The sequence below is a fragment of the Tyto alba genome, unplaced genomic scaffold (genome assembly GCF_018691265.1).
Source record: "Tyto alba isolate M040663 unplaced genomic scaffold, T.alba_DEE_v4.0 Super-Scaffold_1, whole genome shotgun sequence".
Taxonomy (NCBI): domain Eukaryota; kingdom Metazoa; phylum Chordata; class Aves; order Strigiformes; family Tytonidae; genus Tyto; species Tyto alba.
Window position 1 is genome coordinate 31,395,205 of NW_024881261.1, and position 23,640 is coordinate 31,418,844.

General features: G+C 42.0%; 2 protein-coding genes across 7 annotated transcripts in view; both read left to right on the forward strand.

Moving 5' to 3' along the window:
- LOC122154850 (translation initiation factor IF-2-like) overlaps positions 1-7,521 on the forward strand; it is an 81,101-nt gene extending 73,580 nt beyond the window's left edge. The window contains exons 5-7 of the mRNA XM_042807533.1: positions 4,952-5,110; positions 7,023-7,077; positions 7,497-7,521. The gene's annotated coding sequence lies outside the window, so the exon portion shown is untranslated. The remainder of the gene's footprint in view (positions 1-4,951; positions 5,111-7,022; positions 7,078-7,496) is intronic.
- A 6,205-nt stretch (positions 7,522-13,726) lies between these two features.
- The window catches only part of WAPL (WAPL cohesin release factor), a 75,339-nt gene continuing 65,425 nt past the window's right edge, over positions 13,727-23,640 (forward strand). For 2 of the 6 annotated variants that reach the window (XM_032994115.2, XM_032994119.2), the window contains exon 1: positions 17,995-18,518. In XM_032994115.2, the coding sequence (XP_032850006.2) occupies positions 18,017-18,518 (502 nt within the window). In that variant the 5' untranslated portion in view covers positions 17,995-18,016. Of the gene's footprint in view, positions 13,826-14,312; positions 14,605-14,991; positions 15,452-16,877; positions 17,430-17,994; positions 18,519-23,640 lie in introns of those variants that run through there. The other 4 variants (XM_032994116.2, XM_042794465.1, XM_032994117.2 and 1 more) reach the window with 4 other exon arrangements.

Genomic DNA, 23,640 nt, shown 5'->3' on the forward strand with positions numbered 1-23,640 from the left:
GCCTGACCCAGTGTTGCAGCTGCACTGTATGTGAGCTGGCCTTGAGCACAGGGCACTCAGAAGTAAGGGTGGCAGGTTGCAGAGCCTGTTGGTGTTGTAAACTATTACAGACTTGCCCTGTTCTTGAGCTATTTCCTAGACAGGAGGCAGGATATTGGGTTAGGCAGATACACAGTCTAATGTGGTACAGCCATTGTAGTGGTAACATGTTAAACCTTTCTGGATTGAGAGTAATCTTAATTTGGACATAGAAGAACAGGACTCCAAAAATCAACTGAACGAACTGCCTCAGGTTGAGCAGGTTAGGAGTTTAATACTTGTGTAAAATAGTATTTCCTTATTAGTTGTCAGCATAAACATATAACCAAGTATTTGAACAAGCAGGTAGCTGTGATCAGAAACATAAAGCTGGTCTCTTTAACATCTTGTAGAATAGATCTGTTTCCCGGGAGACTGGTTGTTTATTATGTCAGTGAAAAGATCTGATAGTATAATCTCTGTTCTCTAGGAAGGAATGTGCTGGAGTCTCATGACTCATAACTTATCAACAAGCAGAAGGGTAAATGTTGATTGTAACATGTCTGAGTACAGTGAAACATGAGCAAAGAGGAAGGAGATCTGTGTTTGCCTTTCACCTTCTCAAGTGTCTCCTGCAGAAGGACAGGAGAGCAGCTTCACTGGAGTCATACCAGTTTGCGCTCATCTGCCCACACTGGGAACCAACAGCAGGGACACCATGGCAGGTCTGGCTTTTACAGTCCTCTACCTGATGAAGAGCTAGTTTGAGTGTGCAGACTCAGGCCACCCTGCAGTACAGGTGTGGCTCCCAGCCAAGTCAGTAGAGTTGCTATTCTGAGGGGAAAAAAAAAGACTTTCCAGTTGTAAACAGATTAGACTTCACCTGAAACCAAGGAAACACACAAGTATAGCCAGAAGCAGACCAGAGGTTGTACTTCAGACCTGCTTAACCAGGGGCAGTCTGTTCAGTTGAATTTTGAAGTCCTGTTCTTTCATGTCCAAGTTACCAATGTGAGGCACTTTGGATGAATCAAAGCTACTAGCAGGCATGCTTGACACTAACTTCCTTGTGCTCTAGAGAAAAATACAGACTAGATCCCTGGAGTTTAGCATGAAAGACGGGAAATCTGCACAAATAAACAGGACATAAGTTTAATATAGCATGAATGTACTTGGTTGAGGTTGCCAAGTACCCTGTAAGACAAGGATATGGCAAAGCTCAGTAACTGGATTTTGATAGACTCTATTACAACAGCTTGCTTTTCTAGCCCTGTTGTGCCTCTGCTTTTATCTAATTTAAGTTCATTTCTCAGCATGGTTAACCCTGATTATGGTCATTCTGATATCTATAAAACTGGTTTTTAGCAAGCTTTGTTTCCAAGACTCTTCAAAAAATCTAAATGCTAGGGTTTGCTATTAACTAGTGGGAGACCAAAGGCAATCCACACGTCCAAACTGCTACTAATTCTTTATATCATCTCCCTTGAAATACTGCAAAAACAATGTCTAAGTATACACACTTTTTCTAGTTATCTGAATAACCTGGTGAGTGCTGAGATTTGTATTTTCTATTCATGCACTGCAGCCATCCTAACCCACAGCATTGGTTTTGCAGAGAATGAGGTATCCTGTGGGCTCTAATTTAAACAGCTAATAGTATAGAGAGCTTAAGTAATATATTTTAATGTATAAGTATTAGTGTGTGTGTGTGTATATGATGCCATTTTCAAAAAGCATATGGATCACTTGACTGTGTAGCTTATCACAGATGGATAAAATAGTCCTGGTGAGAAGAGACCCCAGGAGGTCTCTCATCCAACCTCCTGCTCAAAGCAGGGTCAGCTAAGGTCAGACCAGATTGTTCAGGGCTTTGTCCAGTTAGGTCCTGAAAACCTTCAAGAATGGGAACTGCACAGCTGCTCTGGGGAACTTGTTCCCCTGCCTGAAAAGGGTTTGCTGTACCTGCAGTTGGAATTTCTCTTGTTATTATAACTAAATCCATACTGTAGTTCCGCTCTTTAGTTGGGAGTAATGTCAGATGCAGAACACAATGCTGAGAACCTATGTGGGACGTAGGTGAAGTCCTACTGACAGAGACAGAGGCTGATGTCTGTAAAATCTGTGCTCCAGTAGGGATACAGAGACCCTACTCATGTGGTACTTAATTGCACATGAAGCTCAATGTCTGTAACTCAGCCAGAGCAGAGGCTGTTACAGAAGCAGTGCTGTGACACCAAAAGCACCCCAAAGTAAAAGATGTGTTTGTAAAAGTTGTACTGAATGGGTCTTCCATACCCTGTTTTCATAACAAGTTTTACACATCATCTTCCCCTGCAATCTAGGCATGATCCATGTCTGCGTCTGCTGCTGCTCATATCTTTGTAGAGCAGCAAAACCGGCATGAAATTGATGTGATCTTCTTTCATTGCTGCCCAAAAGGTTCTGAATAGCAGCCCTGGAACAGAGCAGGCTTGTTGACTTCATTCTGCAGCTGCATGACAAATCTGCCTCTAAGCCTGCAGCTTCAAGAAGACAGCACAGCATCTGTTCACATAAAAAATAGCTTTTGGCTTGTCTTTTTTGAAATAATGAGAAATTTAAACTACTGGGTTTAAATGTAAACTTAGAAACAGGTGACTTGGGCTTTCCTCATTTGCTAAGAAAAGCATCCCACTTATCCTTGACAAAGGACTGGATGGATTATCTTCAGTTTCAATTAAATATTTTTGCTTCACATGTGCAGAAATTAACATCTAATTTCCAAGAAGCTTTAATCCTGGTATAGTAATTATATTCTATTATGTGAATCTGTTTAGTTAAGGTATGAATATAAAATCGCAGTGATTTTTATGGACTGGTTCTTTCTAGATGCATCTCTTTCTATATGTATTTGCTTGTCACCATGACAACTCCCTATCAGTTTGTCTGACACTGCACACTTCAGAGAAGTTACAGTTAACCCAGGGCCTAAATGCAGAGTACCAGGGAGTAACATCTGAGAATCTGATTTCCACGGGTATTGTGGTTTGAGCTCAGAGGGCAACAAAGCACCACAGAGCTGCTCACTCCTCCCTTGCTTCCCAGCAATGAGAAGAGATAAATAAGCCAGGCGTGGGATTCGAGATAGGACCAGGAAGGGGAAATCACCCATTATGGTCACAGGCAAAAAGCAGAGTCATTAGGGGAAGAAAAAAAGAACATACTTTTATTACAGACATTTAACAACAACACGTAACAGAGTAGGACAGTGAGAACACCTTCCCCCCACCCCTCCCTTCTTCCTGGGCTCAGTTCTGCTCCCGATATCTCTACCTCCTCCCCCACTGGTGCAGGGACAGGGATGGGGGGGTGCAGTCAGCGCTTCCGCTTCTTCCATCTTCGGTTAGGGGGGAGCTTCTGGAACTTCTCCCCCTGCTCCATCATGGTCCCCCTCTCACAGGAGACAGTCCTCCACAAACTTCCTCCAACATGAGTTCCTCCCACAGGCCACAGCATTTCCCTACGCTGCTCTGGCGTGGGACACCAACTTTCTCCAACTGGATTCCCTCCCACGGCTGCAGCCCTTCCCGAGCTGCTCTGGCATGGGACTCCCCCGCATGCTGCAATCCTCCCAGCACTGAACTACAACAGCAGGGGCTGCTTTTTCCCATAAGACCCTGGCCTTCTTCAGGCACAGACACCTTGATCATCCAGGCGAAACACAGGCCATAAATCAATGTCTGCTCCACCGTAGATCTTCACAGGTGGCAGGGGGGGCCTGCCTTGCCGTCTCACCACAGGATACAGGGGGTCTCTGCTCCAGCACACCTCCCCCCTCCTTTCTTCCCCCGTTTCTCCATTGACCTTGGTGTTCATGCAGCTGCCGCAACTCTTCCTCACAAGTCTCACTCCTCCTCACCATGTCCCTTCTTAAATATGTTATCTCAGAGGTGCAGCTGATTGGCTCAGTTTTGGTGCAGAGGTGAAGCTGACTTGGAGCTGGGGGAGCTTCAAGAAGCTTCTGTTGTGGTTTGAGCCTACTCAGCAGCTAAATGCCACACAGCCGCTCACCCCACACACACACACACACTTGGGAATGGGGAGGGAATCAGAGGGACAAAGGGAGACTTGCAGGTTGAGATAAAAACAGTTTAATAACAGTAACAGAATAATACACTGACAGCAGTATCAACGGGTAATGTACAACACAGCTGCTCACCTCCCACCTGCTCCCGGTCAAACCATCCGGAACACAAAGGCCCCACAGCCACTCCCAGAAGTGACAGCCTCTCCCAGCCCACTCCTGCCTTTATATAGTGAGCACAAGGTCACGTGACATGGACTATCAGCCAATCCTGGCCCAGCCCTCCAGCTGTGCTCCCCCCGCCCCCGCACACAGGTGAGGGCACTGGGACCTGGGGAGCCCCTGGGGTCTCAGGGTGCTGCAGCACTGCTCCAGCTAATAAAACAAACAGGAACTCTATTCCAGCCTGAACCAGGACAGCTTCTCACAGGGGGCCACCCCTATAGCTCCCTCCCCTCCTACCAAAAAACCCCACCACTCTCTCAAACCCAGGACAATGGGCTCATGCATAGTTCTGCTCTGTTGGTCTGATGCATCCATGCATGCAAGTTTAAGAACAAAGAACTACATTCTTTCACCGGATCTTCAAACTGCAATCTACTGCAATTTGTCCGATATCTTTTTGTTCTAATTATGTATACAGGTTTGTAAAGTCAATATTATGGACATGTTTGTAAAACCAATGTTTAACTATCACTTAACAGATTTATAGCCTGACTTACAAAAATGTCTCTACATTTCCTTTAGAAATTATTGCCTTTATAGTCTAGCTTAAAAGTTTTGTATTATTGAATACTGGAATTGGCACTTAATTGGTACATATTCTAACCCAGAAATAACCTGCCTTACACCTGTCTATATGTTTTTCAGTAACCTAGAAAAATATTCCTGCCTGTGCAAATCTAGCTGATCTGGTCTGTCAGGAGCAGTTTTGCAACTTAAACTTTGGTACTGAAAAGATCTGTGCATTCTTTGATCTGAGATGCCTGGGCTGATGTGAGCTGTGCTGATCTGTGTTGCTGCATGATGGTAAGTGTTCATTGCCATTCTTCCTCACTGCTCCATACAGTGTTTTTGTTGTCTTGGGAGAGTTTGCACTGGAGAGTGGTGGACTTCACCAAAATAGGCTTTTGGACAGGAAGCTTCAGTTCCTCGAAGGGAGGATTTTCAAGATGAAAAGTTGAAAAATTTAGCTGGGGCATGTGACTTGGCTCAGCCATATCTGAAAGTGCCTCAGTGTTGAAGGTGAAACTAAGACAAGTCTCAGCCTGCCCAAAGTAGTAAGGGCAAAATTTCCTAAGGAAATATGAATGGCTAGACCTCTATCAGGATTGTTTATTGCCAATTTTTTGGCAAGACTGGTTTAACAACCTTGCATATGTTATTTCCCTTTCAACCTCAGAAGAAAACACTCAATCACAAATTGTAGTAAATAGAAATATTCATGCCCATACACTGAACTAGTTTACACAGTGGAGCCTAATGGTAGATGGAGAGATTACTCTGCTGCACAGAGCAGTAGTATTGGTTTTGCTTATTGCATTGATTCTGCATGTTCCAGCTGGCAGCTGCTGTGCCTCTGAATGTACATCATGCTATTGCATCCTTTTGCTCTGTGTAAAGCCTTGCATGATGTTTGGCTTTTTGAAGAGTTGTAGTGTGTAACTTGAAAGGTGCACAGGAATATTCTCTCCACCACTCACTCAACCCAGGACATTTCTAAACAAAATGTCTCAAGTATCTGAAAAGGAAATTGGTTACCCTTGACTGCATTATCTGATCAGAAAGGCATGTAGAAATGTGACAACTATTAAGTATTTCCACCATTAGAAGAGCTGCTTGTTCCAGTTTTTGCTAAAAGGCCACTGGAAATACTTTCTTTGAATCACAGTCCTGGAGACGGGCTGTTCCTTCTGTTTTGCCATTGAAATAAAGCCTTCTAGGAGGAGCTCTCTAAACCTCATCATTATAAAATCTCACAGTAAGAGGGTAAGAAAGTTGAGTTTTTATATTGCCCAACAGAAAAAGAAGGCACAAAACACTTAAAACGGGGTGGGGGGGCATGGAACCTCTCAGCTGTCTCTCATGGAGTTTATTGGTATTTATTCTTTTACAAGTGCTGGTTGCAGTTACATTCAGTAATACCTGTATGACTAAGAATAATACAGTTGTGACAAACTAGTTCAGCACTACAAACAGCAGGGATTTGTCAGAAGCCAAACCATGATCTTGGCTTGTGCTACTGATGAGATTTTAATTTTGGGAATCCATGCTAAAATGCATGCAATTCAAAGCAAATGAAGATGTATTAAATTAGTTACTTTTACTTTTTGACTATAGTTATATTAATGAAATGACTCAGGAAATCGTTGGAGACATGTTCCAGTGTACTCTAGTAAGCAAAAAATCCACTGGAATATTTTAATGTACTGCTGACAATAGCAAAATGTATGACTTGACAGTATCTTCAGAGTGATAAAAATAAAGTTTCAAGTAGTTAACAATCAGATGGAGTCAAAATACTATTTTGAAAAATAAACACAAACCGTTTCCTTAATTATAACACTGAATCGTAACGTGGTTCTTAGCCTGTGCTGCCAAAAAAAAAAAAAAATCATTAGTGATCCTAAGGGCAGGTGCATAAATTAATGCTTCTACATTTCCAAAAAATATTTGATAACTTCTTTATTTACCAGTAGGTGTCACTGGAGTCCAACAGAGAGCTATTATTATTTTAAAACGTCTTTCCTGCTTAATCGAACCTTTATTTCATAGAGAAACATTTGTATTTGTACATGTTGATGTACATCCAATAAAAATGAAGAACTTCAATCAATGCTCTTTCAGATATGTTTTTTCCTGTCTCAGCTACTGATAACTGTTGGTGGATAATTCAATGGATTGGGAAAGAATTCAGAGTTATTTTTTTTTTTCTCTGCAGCATGCCTGAATCTGGTTCAAGCTGATAATGACCAAAGTGATTACTGGATGCGAAGGTGAAGTGAGTTAGCAGTGCATGTATGATTACTCAGCCCTTGCTCAACCTTCCATTGGTGGGGGTGGGAGGGAAATGGCAAATCAAACCAAAAGACCTAAGTCTTCAAATTTTTTGGCAGCTCTGCTGAAAATTACAGAGAGTCTGGGGACTGAATGGGGCAGGAAGGATCTGTCAGCCACAAAGCAGCTCTCTGTAAGACTGAGAAAGAATTTAGGGAGGAAAACTAGTAGAAGCTCTACTTTTGGTGTCTGTAGGTACCTACCTCTAGAAATAAGCAGTACAGTCTTAATTATGTCAGATATGTTTTTTCCTCTAGTCTTAAATGTAAATTACTTCCAAAGAATACAAATAATCTATATAATCATGTGTCACGAGTTTTATGCACTCATACTTTATTATATGGATGTTTCTCTGAAGATCTGGATCTTGCTTCCTATACCTTGTGTTAGAAGACACAGCGCTGTGCTGAACAAGACTGCTTAGGATTGAGGTCAAGTAAAGCATGGAACGATTTTTTCTATCTTAATGAACTGTAGTTCTTGTCTGCTATGTGTTTGCTAGACAGATCATCAACAAAGATATTTTGATTGAAATACACTTTCAGGTATGTTCAGGTATTTGCTATTTGAAAGGCACAAAAAAGCACCAAGGAGACACCTGTGGTTACTACATAATGTTCAAGCCACTGGATATCATACATCAAAAGATAAAAGGGAAGTTAGGTTTTGGTTTTGCCCAGGTATGGTGAAAGGCTTATTCTTTAGGAAATCCTCCAGGGAGACATTTAGAGTTAGTTGAAGCAGACTTAGTTTGAGCCTAAGCTCTTGCATCAATACATTCCTCCAACCTCTTCCAAATGTTTAGCAAGAAATGATTGTGCTACGACAGTAAACATTTATCTCAAATTCAAGATCACACGTCCAGTAGAAAGCTATAGCATAAAGAGGCTGCTGCAGGCCACTGTATTAGGATAATAAGGTGCTTTTGGACTGTAAATGCACTGACTGTCCTGTAAATGCCTGTACATGTGGCTAGATCCAGTATGAGTCATTTGTTTGATATGTCTAAAGAAGCAGTCAATACAGAGGTTGTTTTTAGCCTTTTATCATCCTTGAACACGTTTCTGAAGTACTCTGCCACCACTTGTTAAAGGGCTCTCTTGCGTGCTGTAGGTAGATCTCTGACCATTTCACAGAATGTAGTTACACTGTACATGGTGAACCTTGGTAAATGCCGACAGGGTTGCAGAACTGGCAAAATACATGGCCCTGGATGTACCAGGTCTTGTGCAACAAGCTTTCTTCATAGTGCTGCACTGTAATTTGAATAAAGGTGAAAGTAATTTGTTCAGGGCTGCATTCTGGCAGGAAACTAATGAAGTCACTAACTGATACTTTGTTGCCTCCTACCTTCCCATGAGGAATTTTATTTTAATTTTCATTTTATCAGCTTAATTTGTTAGATATTACATTAATTCTGCCACTAAGTTCAAGGACATGTCTATCCAGTCCTCCTTAGTCCCACAAATTTTAATTCTCTGTGGATTTTCTTTTCCGGTTGTAGTTTATGTTGCTGTCCTTTGTATCATTGCACACAACCCTCGAAGGCCATGCATGCTGGTCCCAGTGCAGCAGCTTAGTTCTTTGACCTGATATTGCTATGGTTTAATGTTTGGTAACTGCTGTAGAAGTGCTTAGTTACTGTCCACGTTCTACTCTTTCTAAAGAGTAGAAACAAGTACTTGGGAAATACAAAGGTGAAAACAAAAATCTTGTAAATAAAGACTCAAAAGAGAATTGAGTGATTATAGCATCTGCAGATTAGAGCCACATACAAACCTAATAAACAAAACTAAGAGGACAAAGAAATGTAATGTGTGTTAGTCATGTCCATGACCTTTTTAACTGGCGAAGGAAGCAGATTAGCAAAATAAGCGACAGAAATGGCTGCTGCTCTATTGCTGGAGGAGGAATAGAATAGGACAATGATAGTCCCACCAATGAAGTCTTTATAAGAATAATTTAAAAAAACAATTGCTTGCTGCATTCCCATGTTGTTCTTCCCCCAACAAGCACTGTGTTGGTGCATTTTGGTAGCTTTCCTTAAGGGCTGCTGCCATTAAGACAGACATAAATTCAATAATAATGTGAACAAACAAGTTCTTAAAAGAATAGTTAAAAAAACAAAACAAAACAAAACAAAACAACCAACAACATCAAAAAACACTTCAGGGAGAGGATATGGTTGGTATTGAATTGGGTCCTCGTATAAGGCTGCAACAGATCTTGGGCATTTGAGTCAGCCTCCTTTTATTCCATAACAAAACAATGGAAACTTTACTTGACCAAAGAACCTAGACTTTCCTCGCTGCTTTTAAAGTTAGAGTGCATCCTCACTGCAAATGAAGTATTCTTCCTGAAACACCCTGGCACATTGTAAAATCTTCATGAGAAACAGCGCGGATGGTTACTTTCCCAGCAGAGCTTGCTGAGATAAACTGCATGGCAGAATAAAGTTCTGACCTTGACAATTATAACACGTGAAAGCTACTTTGTACTTTTCCCACTAGTATTTCACTACAGGTTTTTCCAGCAGACTTGCAGGTTGATCACCTAGGGAAAAAAACCACACAGGACAACCACTGAGAATTTAGCCGTAGGTGAATGACTACTGTTGGTTCATCGAGTAAAACTAGTCTTTCCAGAGGCTTTTACATGGCAGAGACAATGCTGCCTCTCACATGATTGCAACAGATGGGTGTGCAAGCCAGGGAGAAGGTGGAGTAGTGCAACTTCTGCTAGCTAGCTTGGCTTGATTCATCAGTGCTGCGATCCAGGGAACTCTTTTTTTTTTTTTATCACAGAAAGCTGGCTCTTTGCTGCACTCTTATAAGGGATCCTTTGTTCTGTTCAGTGGTTACCATACTTACTGCATCGGTTTGACCACCTCATATGCAGAGACAGCTGCAACATGATGCAAATACTGAAAAATATCCACAACTGCCTAAAGATCCCCTATTTGAATGCCCTGCAGTCTTTCTTTTCAAGGTTCCGTGTCAGAAATAAGCAGTACACTAGCCATCGGAAACAACTCACTAAGAAAAGCCATATTCTTGACAGAAATCACACTTCCCTGTACACTGGCTTGCACATCTCCCCTCCCTTCCCACCCTGTGTGTTTTGCTTTCTGCTCTGCTCTGATCCAGCTGCTGCAGCTCTCAGTGCAACCCAGCACTTCTCGCCCACTCCCATCCTGCCTCTGGTGATGTTGCTGAACTTCCTCCAGCACGCATTAGTAGCGATACTAATGTATAAATGACTATTTTCAGAGCTGTTTCAGGGAAGTTGACTAAAGCATGGTAATTAGTTACTTAATGTGTCTCTTTACCCCCCCCCCCTTCCTCTTTGCTATGCAAATATCAAGGGGGAAATTCTAGCCCCAGTGAAGCGAAATAGCAAAGCCCTGTGTGCTTTCACCCATGTGTGCTGCATGACACTTGAAGGACAGGAACAGGAGGAGACCGACATTTTGCAAAGGAAAAGCAAAACACACTGAAATGTTTAGCATTTTAAGTGCTGCTAATTGGGACATGAAAGCACTACAGCAGCTGTGAGTGCAGCAAGAGCAGCAGGACATCCTCTTCTCCCCCATCCCTTCTCACCTGGACAAGAGGCAAGGAAGGAAGTACTGTAGGAAGTTGAAGAGAACTTGAGAGGCAAATAGGGGCTAGGCTGAGACACAGAAGAATGGGGAAGAGACAAAGGAGAAGGTGCTGGGGGGACATGGACTTTCAGGGTTCTGAAAGGCATGGTCTGCGCATGAGGAGTAATGGGGAGAGCTTTCCTGTGAGTTGCTGTCGCTGCCTGGGCATCGCATCGTAGGGAAGCAGGGCAATGGGTTGTTGAGCTTATTCTCTTTTTGTGGGAAAAGGAGTGGAGCAAGGATGCGTTATGATGTTAGTTCATGTGCGTGATATGAAGGATACTGTGTGCTGTGCTCCTTTTAAGGTCTGTTTGTAGCCTCACCTTAAGCTGATAATACTGTCAAAGGCTAGTTTTTGTCCATAGAGCAGCACTGAGAAACCTTCTGGACAGCTTTTGTAAGGATATGACTGTCTTCATCTCCCCCAGAGTATATGCTGCATGGAAAACCTTCCATTTTCCTACTGCGTTGCCTCTGTTTTCTTTTGGAAGAAATTGAAGCAGTTTAAAACGTTTTAATGGCTGCCTCACAACTGAATTATGTGAAAGGCTCCATACTAGGCTACAGCTCATTTTGAAAAGTCTGTGTTGTTCCCCCCACAGAGATCTTAGCGCAGAACCTCAAAAAGAGAACTGGGAGTGCTCTGGAGTGCATTAAGATGTGATATATCCAAATAACTGTTCTGTCCTTCTGATATGTTCCTTCTACCGTTATACTTTTATCTCTCTTATCTCCAGCTTTGATGTATTTGAGCTGTGTTTTTCAGTGCTTTCTGACTTTATTATAAATAGCAAAGATGCTAGTTTCTCTTGTGGGGGAGGTGGGGTAATCAAATGTAATAGGAAGCTGTAGGACTTGCTTTGACTTTCCCAGGAAAGTTTTTAAGCTGAAAAAGATAAAGTTGTGAGATGGCTGCTTACCTCCCACTGCTCGTCTCAAGGAGGCAAATGCCAAACTAGAGTGTTCCATGTGCTACTTATTTTGTGAAGGGTTTTGTGTGGTTGCGTTTTGGTTTGGTTTGTTGTTTTTTTTTTTTTTTTTTTTTTTTTTTTTTGTGAAGAGAGATGGCAACTATCATGAATAGAATTCTACAAAAAGTGTAAGATGCCTGTTGAATTCCACCCTCTTTGAGGATTAACTTTACCTACTGCCAAACGTAGACGGGATTTGGCTTTTATTTGCTCCACCTTGGTACTTGCATATTTGAGGTAAACCAGATGAAAATGGAAATAGCAAAGCGTAACATGCTAATTGCCAAGCTTAGTAAGTTACAAGGTGTGTAATTTTTGAAGACATGTGAAGTAAGTTAGGTGCAGAAAACCTGGCCCATCTCTGCTGTTCTTGAACATAACAATGTGTGTTTTCCATCATCGAAGAGATTTTTATTAGACTTACAAGCTTCTGCTGATACTCGGGATAGGATAGGAAGTATGTAAGTTAGTTTAATTTATCCTCTGATAGTCATTCCATCATGACCATGAATCTGCAGTGTTTTAGATTACTCTGCATGGGGATTCTACAAAGACTGAAAATACTGTTAGAAATATGAAGCTAGTCCACGGGGCATAGGGTGTGTGAGAACTTCCAAATTACATCCAATTACTATCCCTTCACTGCAAAAGTCTCTGAATTACTGTTTAAGTGACTTCTGTAGCCCAGGTTTTAAGTTAGAAACTTATTTAAACTCTTAACTTTGAATAGAAAATATTTACAAATAGTTTCTTGGTGTCATTCCCTTACTTTGGCCATGTTCTTCACTTTTTCTGGTTCTTGGGACAAACTTTTTTTTAATGTTGCAAAGAACTCCACAGAGTCTCGAAGTATTTTGAGCTCTCACAGTACTGTTTTTTCTTCTTTGTCTAACAGATCAGTTAGTCACCAAGTGAGACTTTTTTAGACTTACGCAATAGTATGCAAAACTCAAACTGGTTTAGCTTCCATTTTACTCTTGAAGTTAAAACAATCTATTAAGTAGTTCTGATAGAAGAATACTCACAGGAAAAAAAAATCTTCACACTTTTTGTATTCAATGTATTTTAAAATTTGTAACCTGTTTTCAGTAGCTCTTCACTAACAGAGTCAAGTAGTTAGATATAGATAAACTTATAAGCCTTCTTTGAAACACATCACAAACCTCAACGCTATCTCAAGTCAAGCTTGTACATCTCATCATGAGGCTGTCTATTTTATCTGTGCTTTATCTAGCAGCAGTTGCATTCTAGCTCTAGAGAGCACAGAGTGTGTTCTTCAGAAGTAATACCTAAAAGCTACCAACACATCAGTAGGTACCAGGTAAAGGCCAAAAATAAATTTACTTACAGGATCACTAAATGAAACCATAGTCTTGCTTCTCTTTATTGAAAGCCAGTAATTTTGTATTGGGTAAAGTTAAAATTAATAAAAAAGTCATGTTTCTTAACTAGAAACTAACCCCCTTCTGTGCAGTGCAATCAGCCTCTTTTTGATGTTTTAAAATTCATTTTGCATTCGGGACCTGTATTTTTAAATCTTTCCTCAAATGACAGATGGCTAGTATGATCACATGTGTTGTAAAACCATTTTAGGTTCCAAGGTTGCAGAGTTTTTTGTTTTGCTTTTGCTCTTTTTCTGAGCTCCTCATTCCTCTAGAAAAGTTAGCAAACTACATCTGTCAGTATGACATTCTTTTTTAATACACTCCTTTTCTAGTAGTGCATCCTGAGTTTTCTGTTTCACAGGCATTTTACAAAATACTCTTACAGAATGTAAGGTAGTGGATTTGATAGTTGCTTGATGCCCATATGTATTTGCTGTGTGGCACAATCTCCACGGAGTGTTTTTTTCACTTTGCAGAGAGTGTATCGTTAATTAAAGTCTCAAAGGTGCGCATAAGTATCACGTACGTGGGTGGATGCAACCGCTTTGTATAAACTAGCGCTTGTGGAAGCAGGAGCACGTGGAAGTCACTCTGTCACAGTCTGCGCTACGTTCGTTTCATGGGACTTCTCTGCCGAGCATGTTTCCTCCCTGGAGCGGATGTAAAGGCTGGGGACGGGGCAACCACTGTGAGTACGAATAAAGTGCCGCAAGGAGTGGAAGGGGCTCGTTTACCCTGGGCGAGGCTGCCCGCTGCCGCTTGGCATGACAAACTTTGAATGGAATCGACGTAGGGCTGTTCAGTGCCCGCCGCCTTCCCAAACTCCCACCGAGGGTGCTGCCCTTAGCTCGGGCCGCAGCCCCGCCGGGCCGCCCCGCTGCGCGGACAGAGACCGCAGGGACCGTCGCGGCCTGGTCGGGCGCCGGGCGCCGCCGCTGTCGCGGCCGCCCGAGGCCGCTGCTGAGCGGCTGAGCCCCGCGGGCCGCGCCGGGGCCTCCTGCGGGGAGGGGCCGCCCCCGCTCGCCCCCCGCCCGAGAACTACAGCTCCCGGCGTGCCTCGCGCGGGGCGGGCCCCGGCGTGGCGTGGCGTGGCGGGAGGGGTGAGGTGTGCCGTGCGGGGCGGGCGCATGCGCGGCGGCGGCGCGGCCGGTTGAGTAAGACGGAGTGGGATTGGCTGCGGGCGGCGGCCGGGCGTGGGACGCGCAGTGACGGAAGGAGCGGGGCAAATGGCGGAGAGATGGTCCCGGGCCCCGTCCCGAGAGCGGCGATAATCCCGGCGCGGAGGAAGCGGCGCCGGAGGAGGCGGCGCCGGGGGCCCTAACGGCCGCGCCACCCCGGGAGGGGCGGAGGCGTCCCGTCGGCCAGCGCCTTTCGCAGGCGGCGGATCGGCGGCCGGAGCCACAGCCGCGGCACCGCCCGCAGCGCGCCGGGCCCGCGCCCGCCCCCGCCGCCGCGACCGACGCCGAGGTAGGTGCCGGGCGAGGGGGGGGGGGGCGGCCGCCCGGCGCCCCGGAAGGGCTGTGCGGGCCCCGGCGGGCAGGAGCCGCCGGCCGCTGCCCCCGGTGCTGTCCCGCTTCCGGGGCGGCGGCGACCTCCCGGCGGGACGTGGGGAGGAGGGTGGCGAACGGACAGGCGGACAAACGGCCGGCCAGCCAGCCAGCCGCCCCCCGGCCCGCCGGGAAGTTTTAGGATTGGGTGTCGCAGGACTTTGCTCGGGGGTGAAGCGCGGGGTGCGGCCTGGCGGGCCGAGGGCTGCCGGCGGGCTGTGCCGCTCGCCCCGGCCGGGCCGCCCCGCCGCCCGGGGACTTGTGTAATGGGGGTTGGTGTTCCTGCGGGGCGGGGGGAGGGGGCCGGGGAGGAAGGGAAATGACATCAGAAACCGCCGGGCGTGCACGGTGGGGTGACCCGGTTCCGCTAGCACCCCCCTCCCCCCCCCCCCCCGCCCCCCCGGCGCAGGGGGAGGGAGGAAAAAAGAAACTGTCACCGTGGGATTTCATCAGCTTCTTCTGCCTCCGTGCATTTAACCTATTTTTCTTTCCTTTGATTATGTAAGAGGAACGGTGTGGAGAGGAGCAGCGAGTAGGGATGGCTCATGGGCTTTCTGGGGAACTGTCGGGTTTTTTGTGTCGAGCTGGTCCGCAGAGTTAGCTCTGGGAAACGCGGAGAATTATGTTTTGGTTTTTTGCCTGTATTTACATTTCTTGCACTGCCCCAAATATTGCAGCACGCTGCAGGAGGGAGAGGCAGGGAGTGGAAACAGACAGAAATTGGCCAAGTTTTGTATTTCACACAAAGTGAAAAGCAGGAGAGAATTGTAAGTAAAGAGTAAAAATCCTGTTCGGTTGATGCTCTTGTGTGAGAGGTGCATATGTATTTCATGATCTTTAATTGCAGTCTAAGAGATGAGTTTATAACATAGTGTACTTATATTTTCCTGATACTTACCTTTTAACCTGTTTACTTCATATTGAGTATTTATCTGAGTTTTGACATTTCGATGCAAAGCTCCTTATGAGACAGTCTTAATTTTTAAACTTATAAATAGTAAAATGTAGATTGAAGGGCTCTACTTTCTGAAAATGAAGTCCTCTTGTTTACAGGCATCTTCTCTTTAAAACTGCAAGCCACAAGTCATAGTTTAAATCTGCTGTTATTTTTGCAGATGCTGGAAATATAGTGTTGGAAATACCTACTTAAGTCAGGGTTTAGGGGAGGAAAATGTGCTGGTGGTGAGTGAAGTGACTTTTTTTTTTCTGTAAGAGTAGTATAGAAACTAAGGTGTTAATAAATATTTCACTTCAGTTTCTGTAGCTCTAAAAACTGACCTTTCTGTTATAAAATACTTCGATTACTGTTACAAGTATTTTCAATCATCAGCAAAATAAGTAGTAAGTTGTATCTGTTTTTCTGTTTATTTCCTAAAGTATGTGGGGAAGTTTTAGTTTCGCTCTTGGATGGAAAATAGGAAATTAGAGCTACTCACTTCAGAGGAAGAAAAAAAAAAAAAGTTTGGCAAAGATAAACTTGTGGAGCAGCACAGAGTAGGCTGATGACACTGGGCCGGCGGAAAGAGGGTGGAAATGGGGTCAAAGACTCCCATCTACTAGGAGTTGACCAGAAGCAGTCTACAGAATGGTGTTTCACAGCAGAATTCTGGTCAGTAGATAAGCACATGCCTTCACCATCCATCTGCTAGACTGCTAGGGAGAAGAGTGTTTCCCGAAGTGGTTGTTCGTGGAGCTGTTCTGCATCACAACACCGTCTGTGTGGTAAACTTACGAAGTTCAAATGTGATACTTTTAATTCACTTAAAATTTGCTCAAACATAGTTGACCCAATGAATTGCTCGGTTCATACGATGGGTGAAGGTTAGCCTGGTCTGATAAAGGGAGACTATTATTAGTGAGACAGTCTTGCTAGAGCGAAGTGATAGAATGACGTTTCTGGAAAACAGTCTGGCGATTTTGGCAGAAGCTAGTCTACCACCTCAGGTTGAGAAACTGTGAGTGTCAAGATGAAAACTAAAATATGGAAGGACAGTATACCATGCATTCAGGGGAGTAATAATAAAAACAGTTGTCTCGAACAAAGAGGTCATGTGATAAGTTTATTAATGATGATTTTAAATGCTGTTTTTCATGTACTTTACTATATACAAAGGCAGTGGATGCTTTAAAAATTGGGTTTCTTTCATTCTGTAGCTTAAGTAAATGCCTCCCTTTTTTAACAGACTTTTTTTCCAGTATGGAGAGTAATTTCAGAGAGAAAGATGGACTTGATTAGATTCAGACTGACTATAAAGAATTCCGATTTAGTATTCATGATTGGGCCAAAAAAAAAAAAAAAGAGGGAGAGAAATGCTGGTTTACAAAACAGATATGATCATTTTGTTTTTAGGTTGTCATTTGTCCAGTAGTTGAAGTATTTGTTTTGGGAAAAAGAAACAAAGCGGTCTGTCTTCTTTCTTGAGTTAAGCAAAAGTAGGAATAGAACATGTGCAGGGAACTGTTTAAATGTGTTCCTGTTTAATCGGCTCATATTTAAAATTTATTCTTTTGCGAGGGCAAACTGAATCGGACTGCAGTTGTAGCAGCCTGTAAACAGTTGTGGTTTATGCTGGGCTGCATAAGTTGTCCTCCATGTACCTAGAAATGGATTGAAAAGCATCTCCTCGTTCCCGTCCCTTCATCAGTCAGATTTACTCATGGGGGATTGCAGTGCACCGATCTTGACCATGACCGTGCAGATGGCGTAAAGCACATCATAGTGCCAAATGGTGTGCTGCTTGCTAAGTAAGTCTTGAGTGTGCGAGTAGAACATGGGGTGAAGTTGTCATCGTTAGTTGTGATTAATTAGTATTTAAAATATCTATAGCAACTTGAAATACGCTGACAGTTCTTTTTGTCCAACTACAGAGAGTCTTTTTAAAGCCGTACTGTGTAATTGGACTCTAGCAGAGAGCTGTGTGTTCAGATGTGGTGAAAATATTGTTTAGTGTTCTGCTGATGTTTCATGAAAGCAGTGCCATCTATACTTGAAAATATAAAATTAGAGCAAAGCAATACCAAAAATCATGTATTCATAGCAGATTTTTCTTAAGGATCCATTGTGCCATTGTTTTATAAATGTGCAATTAACTGAGTTTTGAGTTAAGTTGGTAGATACATTACTTACTGCAGAAACTTTTGACATAATGACATACACGTGTAAATGAGTGTCTAGAAAGAAGCAGATGATGTGTTTGTTGCTCATGTGAAGTACACATGCCTGGTGCTTGTAGGCCCAATAAAGGATGAAAGTACAGTTACTTGTGCTAAAAAGTTGGTGAATTTATGTTTCTTGTTTATTTTCTAACAGAGAATATGAAACAGGAGCCAAAATGACATCCCGATTTGGAAAGACCTACAGCCGGAAAGGGGGAAACGGCAGTTCCAAGTTTGACGAAGTATTTTCCAACAAACGGACCACCCTTAGTACAAAATGGGGAGAAACCACCTTCATGGCCAAATTAGGACAGAAGAGGCCCAGTGTCAAACCAGATATCTCTGAAGTTCCTAAAAAACCAAAAGTTGAAGATGAGGTAACAGAGGATCCATTTGGATTTGACAGTGACGAAGAATCTCTTCCTGTGTCTTCAAAGAATGTGTCACAGGCTAAAAGCTCCTCTCAGCTGGAACCCGGTGAAGCTGCACAGTCTGAGGACTTCACTCCTCTACTTGAAGCAAACAGCAGAATTAGTCAGCCAGACAGTGGAGAAAATGTTGCATCCAGCAAGTGCATATCTTTTGACAATACTGTTCCTCTCTTAAAAGAAAAGAGCACAAGCAAAAACGTGGAAGATGGAGAATGCAAAGGCAGCGGTACTAAACTTGCAGCTGCAGGTACGTTTACTCAGCTGTCCAGATAGTTCTGTTATCCTCTGATTTTTACTAATCTATGTTTAGACTTTGTGTTTTCAGGAGTTGGTTAAATGTTCTACAAAAACTGTGGGGCAGTTAATTCTTAATTGTAAGAAATTGTAAAGGATACAGGATTTAACTGAAAACACCAGGAAGCATTCCGCATCTTACACGTTGGTCTGGGATCCTTGGCACACCAATCCTTATGTCTGCAAATTTGGAGATACAGTGCTTTAGTTTCAACATAGTGTGTTTGTCCGCCTTGACTAGAATGGGATAATAATCTTACTTTGCTAAAATTTGTTCCGAGCTCAGTGCATTTGTGTGTTGTTTGTTGTTTTTTTGTTTTTTTTTTTTTTTGTTTGTTTTTTTTAAAACGTAGTATTTTGAAGAGTAATGAGATGAGAATAATTGAAAGCTTTATTCTTAAGTTGCTGGCTTTAATTTGGTGTAGGCACATGGTTACTACCATGCAGGTGCAGACAGATCTTACAACCTGCCTTATTTAATTATTTGGATAGAAAAAGTAATTTTCTGAACTTTAGTTGCATAAAGGTGTACATATATATATTTTTTATTGGCATAGCTTTATCAATGTGTATGTAAAAAGTTTCAGACCTGTGAAACAGAATTCTGTCAGACTTCTTTTAGGGGCTGTTTTTAGGCTTTGAAGTGTAAGGTATCTTAATACTTTTGAGTGGGAATTCACAAATGCTGTGGGGTTGAACGTCACTGTAATTTTGTTCGGGTCATTCCTAGACAAGATCAGATGTTGTTATATCTCATTAGAAGTTTTCATATAATGGGCTGATTCAACTGCAGCTTCAAAAATTGAGTAGAAGATCACGTAAGATGAACCTTGATGAAGGTGAAACCTTCTGACTTGCTCTGGGTTATCATAATCAACTTTCATGAGGAAAACTTACGTAGCTTTGAATTCTCAGATATAGTTAACCCTAGGATCAGAAATCTCGGTGGACTTGTTCAGTTGTGATACAGTGGACAGGAAGGTACCGAATAGTGGAAGATGCGCATAGCTCAGTTATTTGCAAGATAATTTGGTTAGTGATTCAGTACAAGAAAATCAAGAAATGTTGATTTGAACTGTAGTTTGACAGACACATTGGTGGGACCTGTAGTTGTCTTTTGATCTTGCTCTTACTTTTGCTACTGAAATGTTTATTGTTTTCATATGGTTTTCTGCAGTTCGTTTATCTGTAAGTATGCACCTTCAGTCTGGAAATACAGCTTACGTTTTGATAAGGTTGAATATAGTTTTCATAGAAGATAGAATAGATTAATTCCCAATATTTATAAGGAGAAGAAATAGTAATGAATTTCCTTGATTTTTAATGAGGGATTGTAGCAGAGCAGGTTTTACAGTGAAATAGTTTCCATGTAGAAAAGCTTTGTTAGAAGAGTATTTTTCAAGTTGGAAAGGTAACGAGAGCTGTGGGGAGAAAATGTGATAGAGCTCTCAAAACTCATAGTGCACGGAAGGCCCAGACTTCAGTGGTTTCATTGGTGCTTTCAGGTTCCAATATTGTGGAAAATAATAAAATACAATATTTAGTGCAGAAAAACTTTTTAATTTGATGCGTATTTAAATTTCAGAACTCCTTGTTAGACAATACTGTATATATATCTATAGCTCTAAAAGGAAGGATGCTGCAGAATCTTGGTGGGCAGGTCCATCAGTGGCAGTTGAGTGTGGTGGTGGTGGTGTGGATGCAGAGGGAGAGGTTACTTAAACAAGAGCTTACTGAGGGCATTCTGTTATTGCATGCTTTCCTGAAGTATTTGTTACTGACTGCAATTCAGGCAGAAGTAGCGAAGGACAAGGTGGATCTTGATCTGATAAGACTGTTCTTTCAGAATCTGCTATATTCTGTTTGCACCCAGTCAAACAAAGATTAAAAACGCATTTCATAGCTTTTTTTGAGAAATTAAACTGAGAATGAATCTTTCCAAAACATCCTAGGAGGGCCTTTAAAAAAGGTTAAGGAAACCGAGACTGTAGATTTGGTGATAGTGTTTATTTTGGACAGTTACTGTAAATGAAACTTGGACGGTTTAAGCAGCTATTATTCTTGAGTGTAGACTGATCCAAAATAAATAAAAATTGTCTCTGAGTATGTCACTCAGAGCATTGAGCAATTAGAGATAGTGGTACAGTTGGCCAATGTAAATGTAGATACTTCAAAGGCATCTTTGTTATATTCACTGTTAAACACATTTTGATGGTATGAGGCTATCTTTCAGAACAGGAGAGAGTTAATTTGACTGATTTGGGGGTGGGGGGTGTGGGAGATAAGGGAACTTGGGGGAGAAAAACTGAGGATCATTAAAAAGGCTGTTTCTTGTAGTGTGGTCTCCTAAGGTAGAGTGTATGTACTTATACTGCTTATGTGACCGCACCCTCCCAGTAATCGTTTTCCCCTTCCTGGTGACTCTTGAACTCCACCAGGTTCAACCAGGTTTATTCAGAGGGCTAATAGATCCTTGAGACAGCAAGCTCTACTATTCCCGAAAAGGGCAGGAAGGAGGAGGAGGAGGGGGGAAGGCAACCAGATAGAACAGTATTCTTATTCCCAGTGTGAGCTCACCTTAACCTATATACAATGGTGCATCTCTCAGTGTAGGAAACTAGGCTGTATTGGTACTGATGTTCCTGAAAGTGCGTGTTAACTTGTTCTAAGTGCAATTTGCTAGTCCTTGCCTTGATACTGGCTACACAATACATGAATTAAGGTCTCAAGACTTCCTGATAGCATGTGGCATCATTGTATCTGAATTCTTAACCTAGGTGAAATAAGGTTAAGAATTAGAGTAAGGTGAAAACTGTGACTTAACATGACTATGGGCAAGCAGAGAGCTATGGTTGAGCCTGCTAATTCTGCTCCAAATGTGTTATCCTGCCTCCATGTCTGTTTCTTTGGACATGAAAATAAAGGTGATCCCATGTCAGTTAATTTTAACTCATGTTTGGTTTTAAAAAGCAGTCTATTGTTTGGTTGTTTTAATAGTTGTGTAACTTTAACACAGTTGAGAGTGTGTATCTTTTATTTTAAATGATGTGACTTACTGGTCTCTTTTTTTTTTGTTTGTTTGTTTTTGTTTTTGTTTTTTTCTTTTTGAATAGCCTTCAGCTAGTGTTTGTAGCAATCTCAGTTTAAAGTCTTTGAAAAGCTCTTAATATGGAAAGCTTCTCATAATCTTACCCTAATGTTGCTTGATCAACATTTAATACTGTCAGAAGAATGTTCATGAGTCATCCTGTACATAACAGGTAATTTACAGGTAGTAGGAGTTCAGGTAAATTAGAAATAGCAAAAGAATATTCAGTATTAGTAGTTACTGTTAGGTCACTTTTGTTAAGGTAGGAGGACTTTGTATCTAGAAAGTAAGTCATGTCATTGGAGAAATACGGTAATTCATGTAAAGGATAAACACAACAACTTAGAAGGTGAGGCTTTTTAATGAGAGTCTTACAGTAGGATAAGGTAAAAACCTGCAGAGCAGTACTTACGTGGATTTCTGAAACGCCTTGGTGGGTTTTTGTTTGTTTGTTTTTTAACTATTAAGCTTATTCTGTAAGGCATAAACCCAAAAAGTGTTTCACACTAAATTCAACTGCACACGAGCTTTAATATAAAACCACTTGCAGCCTTGCAGAGCAAATTGTGAGGTACTAGTTTTAAAAAGTTCCTAATAACTTTGTTCTTAGAATATTTGTCAGCTTGTGTGTTGAAATTAGCGTAGTATGACTTTTCAGATGAAAATTAAAGTTGAAGCCTGATGAGTTTTCATAATTATATTAGTTTCAAATTGAGTGACTACTTTTTCTACTCTGGCTAATTCAGTGTAGGGAAATACTACTGGCATTCTCGTGTGCGAGTTTCTGTTTTGATTCGGGATGTTGTGACCACCTACTGTCTTTCACTTGTGTGCCACAGTGCTGAGCTCTGTACCTCAAGCCTTTGGAGGCTCTAGTCCAAGATGTTATCAGAGAAGGCACTTGGGTGGAGAGATGTCTCAGGTGGTTGGATGGTGGGTCTCATCTTTGCACACCTCATGCTCTTGTTTCTGGACTACAAAATAATATTACTTATTTACATTAATTCTAAGTTAAAATATTAGGTATTTAATGATGCATTTAACCAAGAAGTATTTTAATTGGGCATGGATGAAGTCTGATTTGTTTTAAAGCCTATGAGTTTATTTCTTGAAAATATATTTTGCTTGCTGGGGAGAAGTAGAAAATAGAATGGCTTAAAATGTCTTTCCAAAATACAGAGCAGTGTAGGAGTAGTATCCCTTTCTGCTGTGTTGTGATGCCAAGTACAGATTTTGCGATTATTGTCTCTGCAGTGTCCTTTGAAGCTATTTAAGATTAAAAGGACAAATTATTACATGTAAAGTGTTTGTGATACTTGCATTTTATTTTTTCCCCCCTTAATATTTAGAGTAATTCTGAAAATCTGCATCTTGTTGTCTGTTACTGTGTACTGGTATTCAAACAAGTCTCTGTTCTGGAAGTAGTTTTGATCTTGGTGCTGTAAGGGAACATTTACCTCTTGTCTGCTATTCATTTTTTTGGTATTTCTTGATAGTTCTTAATGGCTTCATTTTTTGCTTAGGGCTCATTAACATATCGGCAGCAAATCAAAAAGGCAAACACAATCCTTCCTAATAACTTGTGCTTATGCAGTGCAGGAGTGAAGGGGTACAACTGTGCTTAACTATTTCATGATCCAATATGCAGAATTTAGTTGCTTTTAGTTTCTTGAAAAGCATACTGAGTGAATAGTCATTTGCAGAAGATGATTGCCCTGAAAAGAAGATAGTTCAAGTCACCAGGTCTGTTCCCGACAGATGATCCTGATAGTACCTTAGTGAATGTGTCTGCAAAGCCTCTGCATCCTGATTATGTGGGTGGGGAAGCCCTATCTTTAGAGTTAAGTTTCAACTTCTCAAATGCAAGTTTCTTACATAATTGCATTTGACAAGAAGTTTTGCCAGGGTATTCCTTTCAAATTGTTTTAGAGCTTCTATTGTTTAACGACGAGGTGGACATTTAAGATAATAGTTAGGTCCGAGTAAT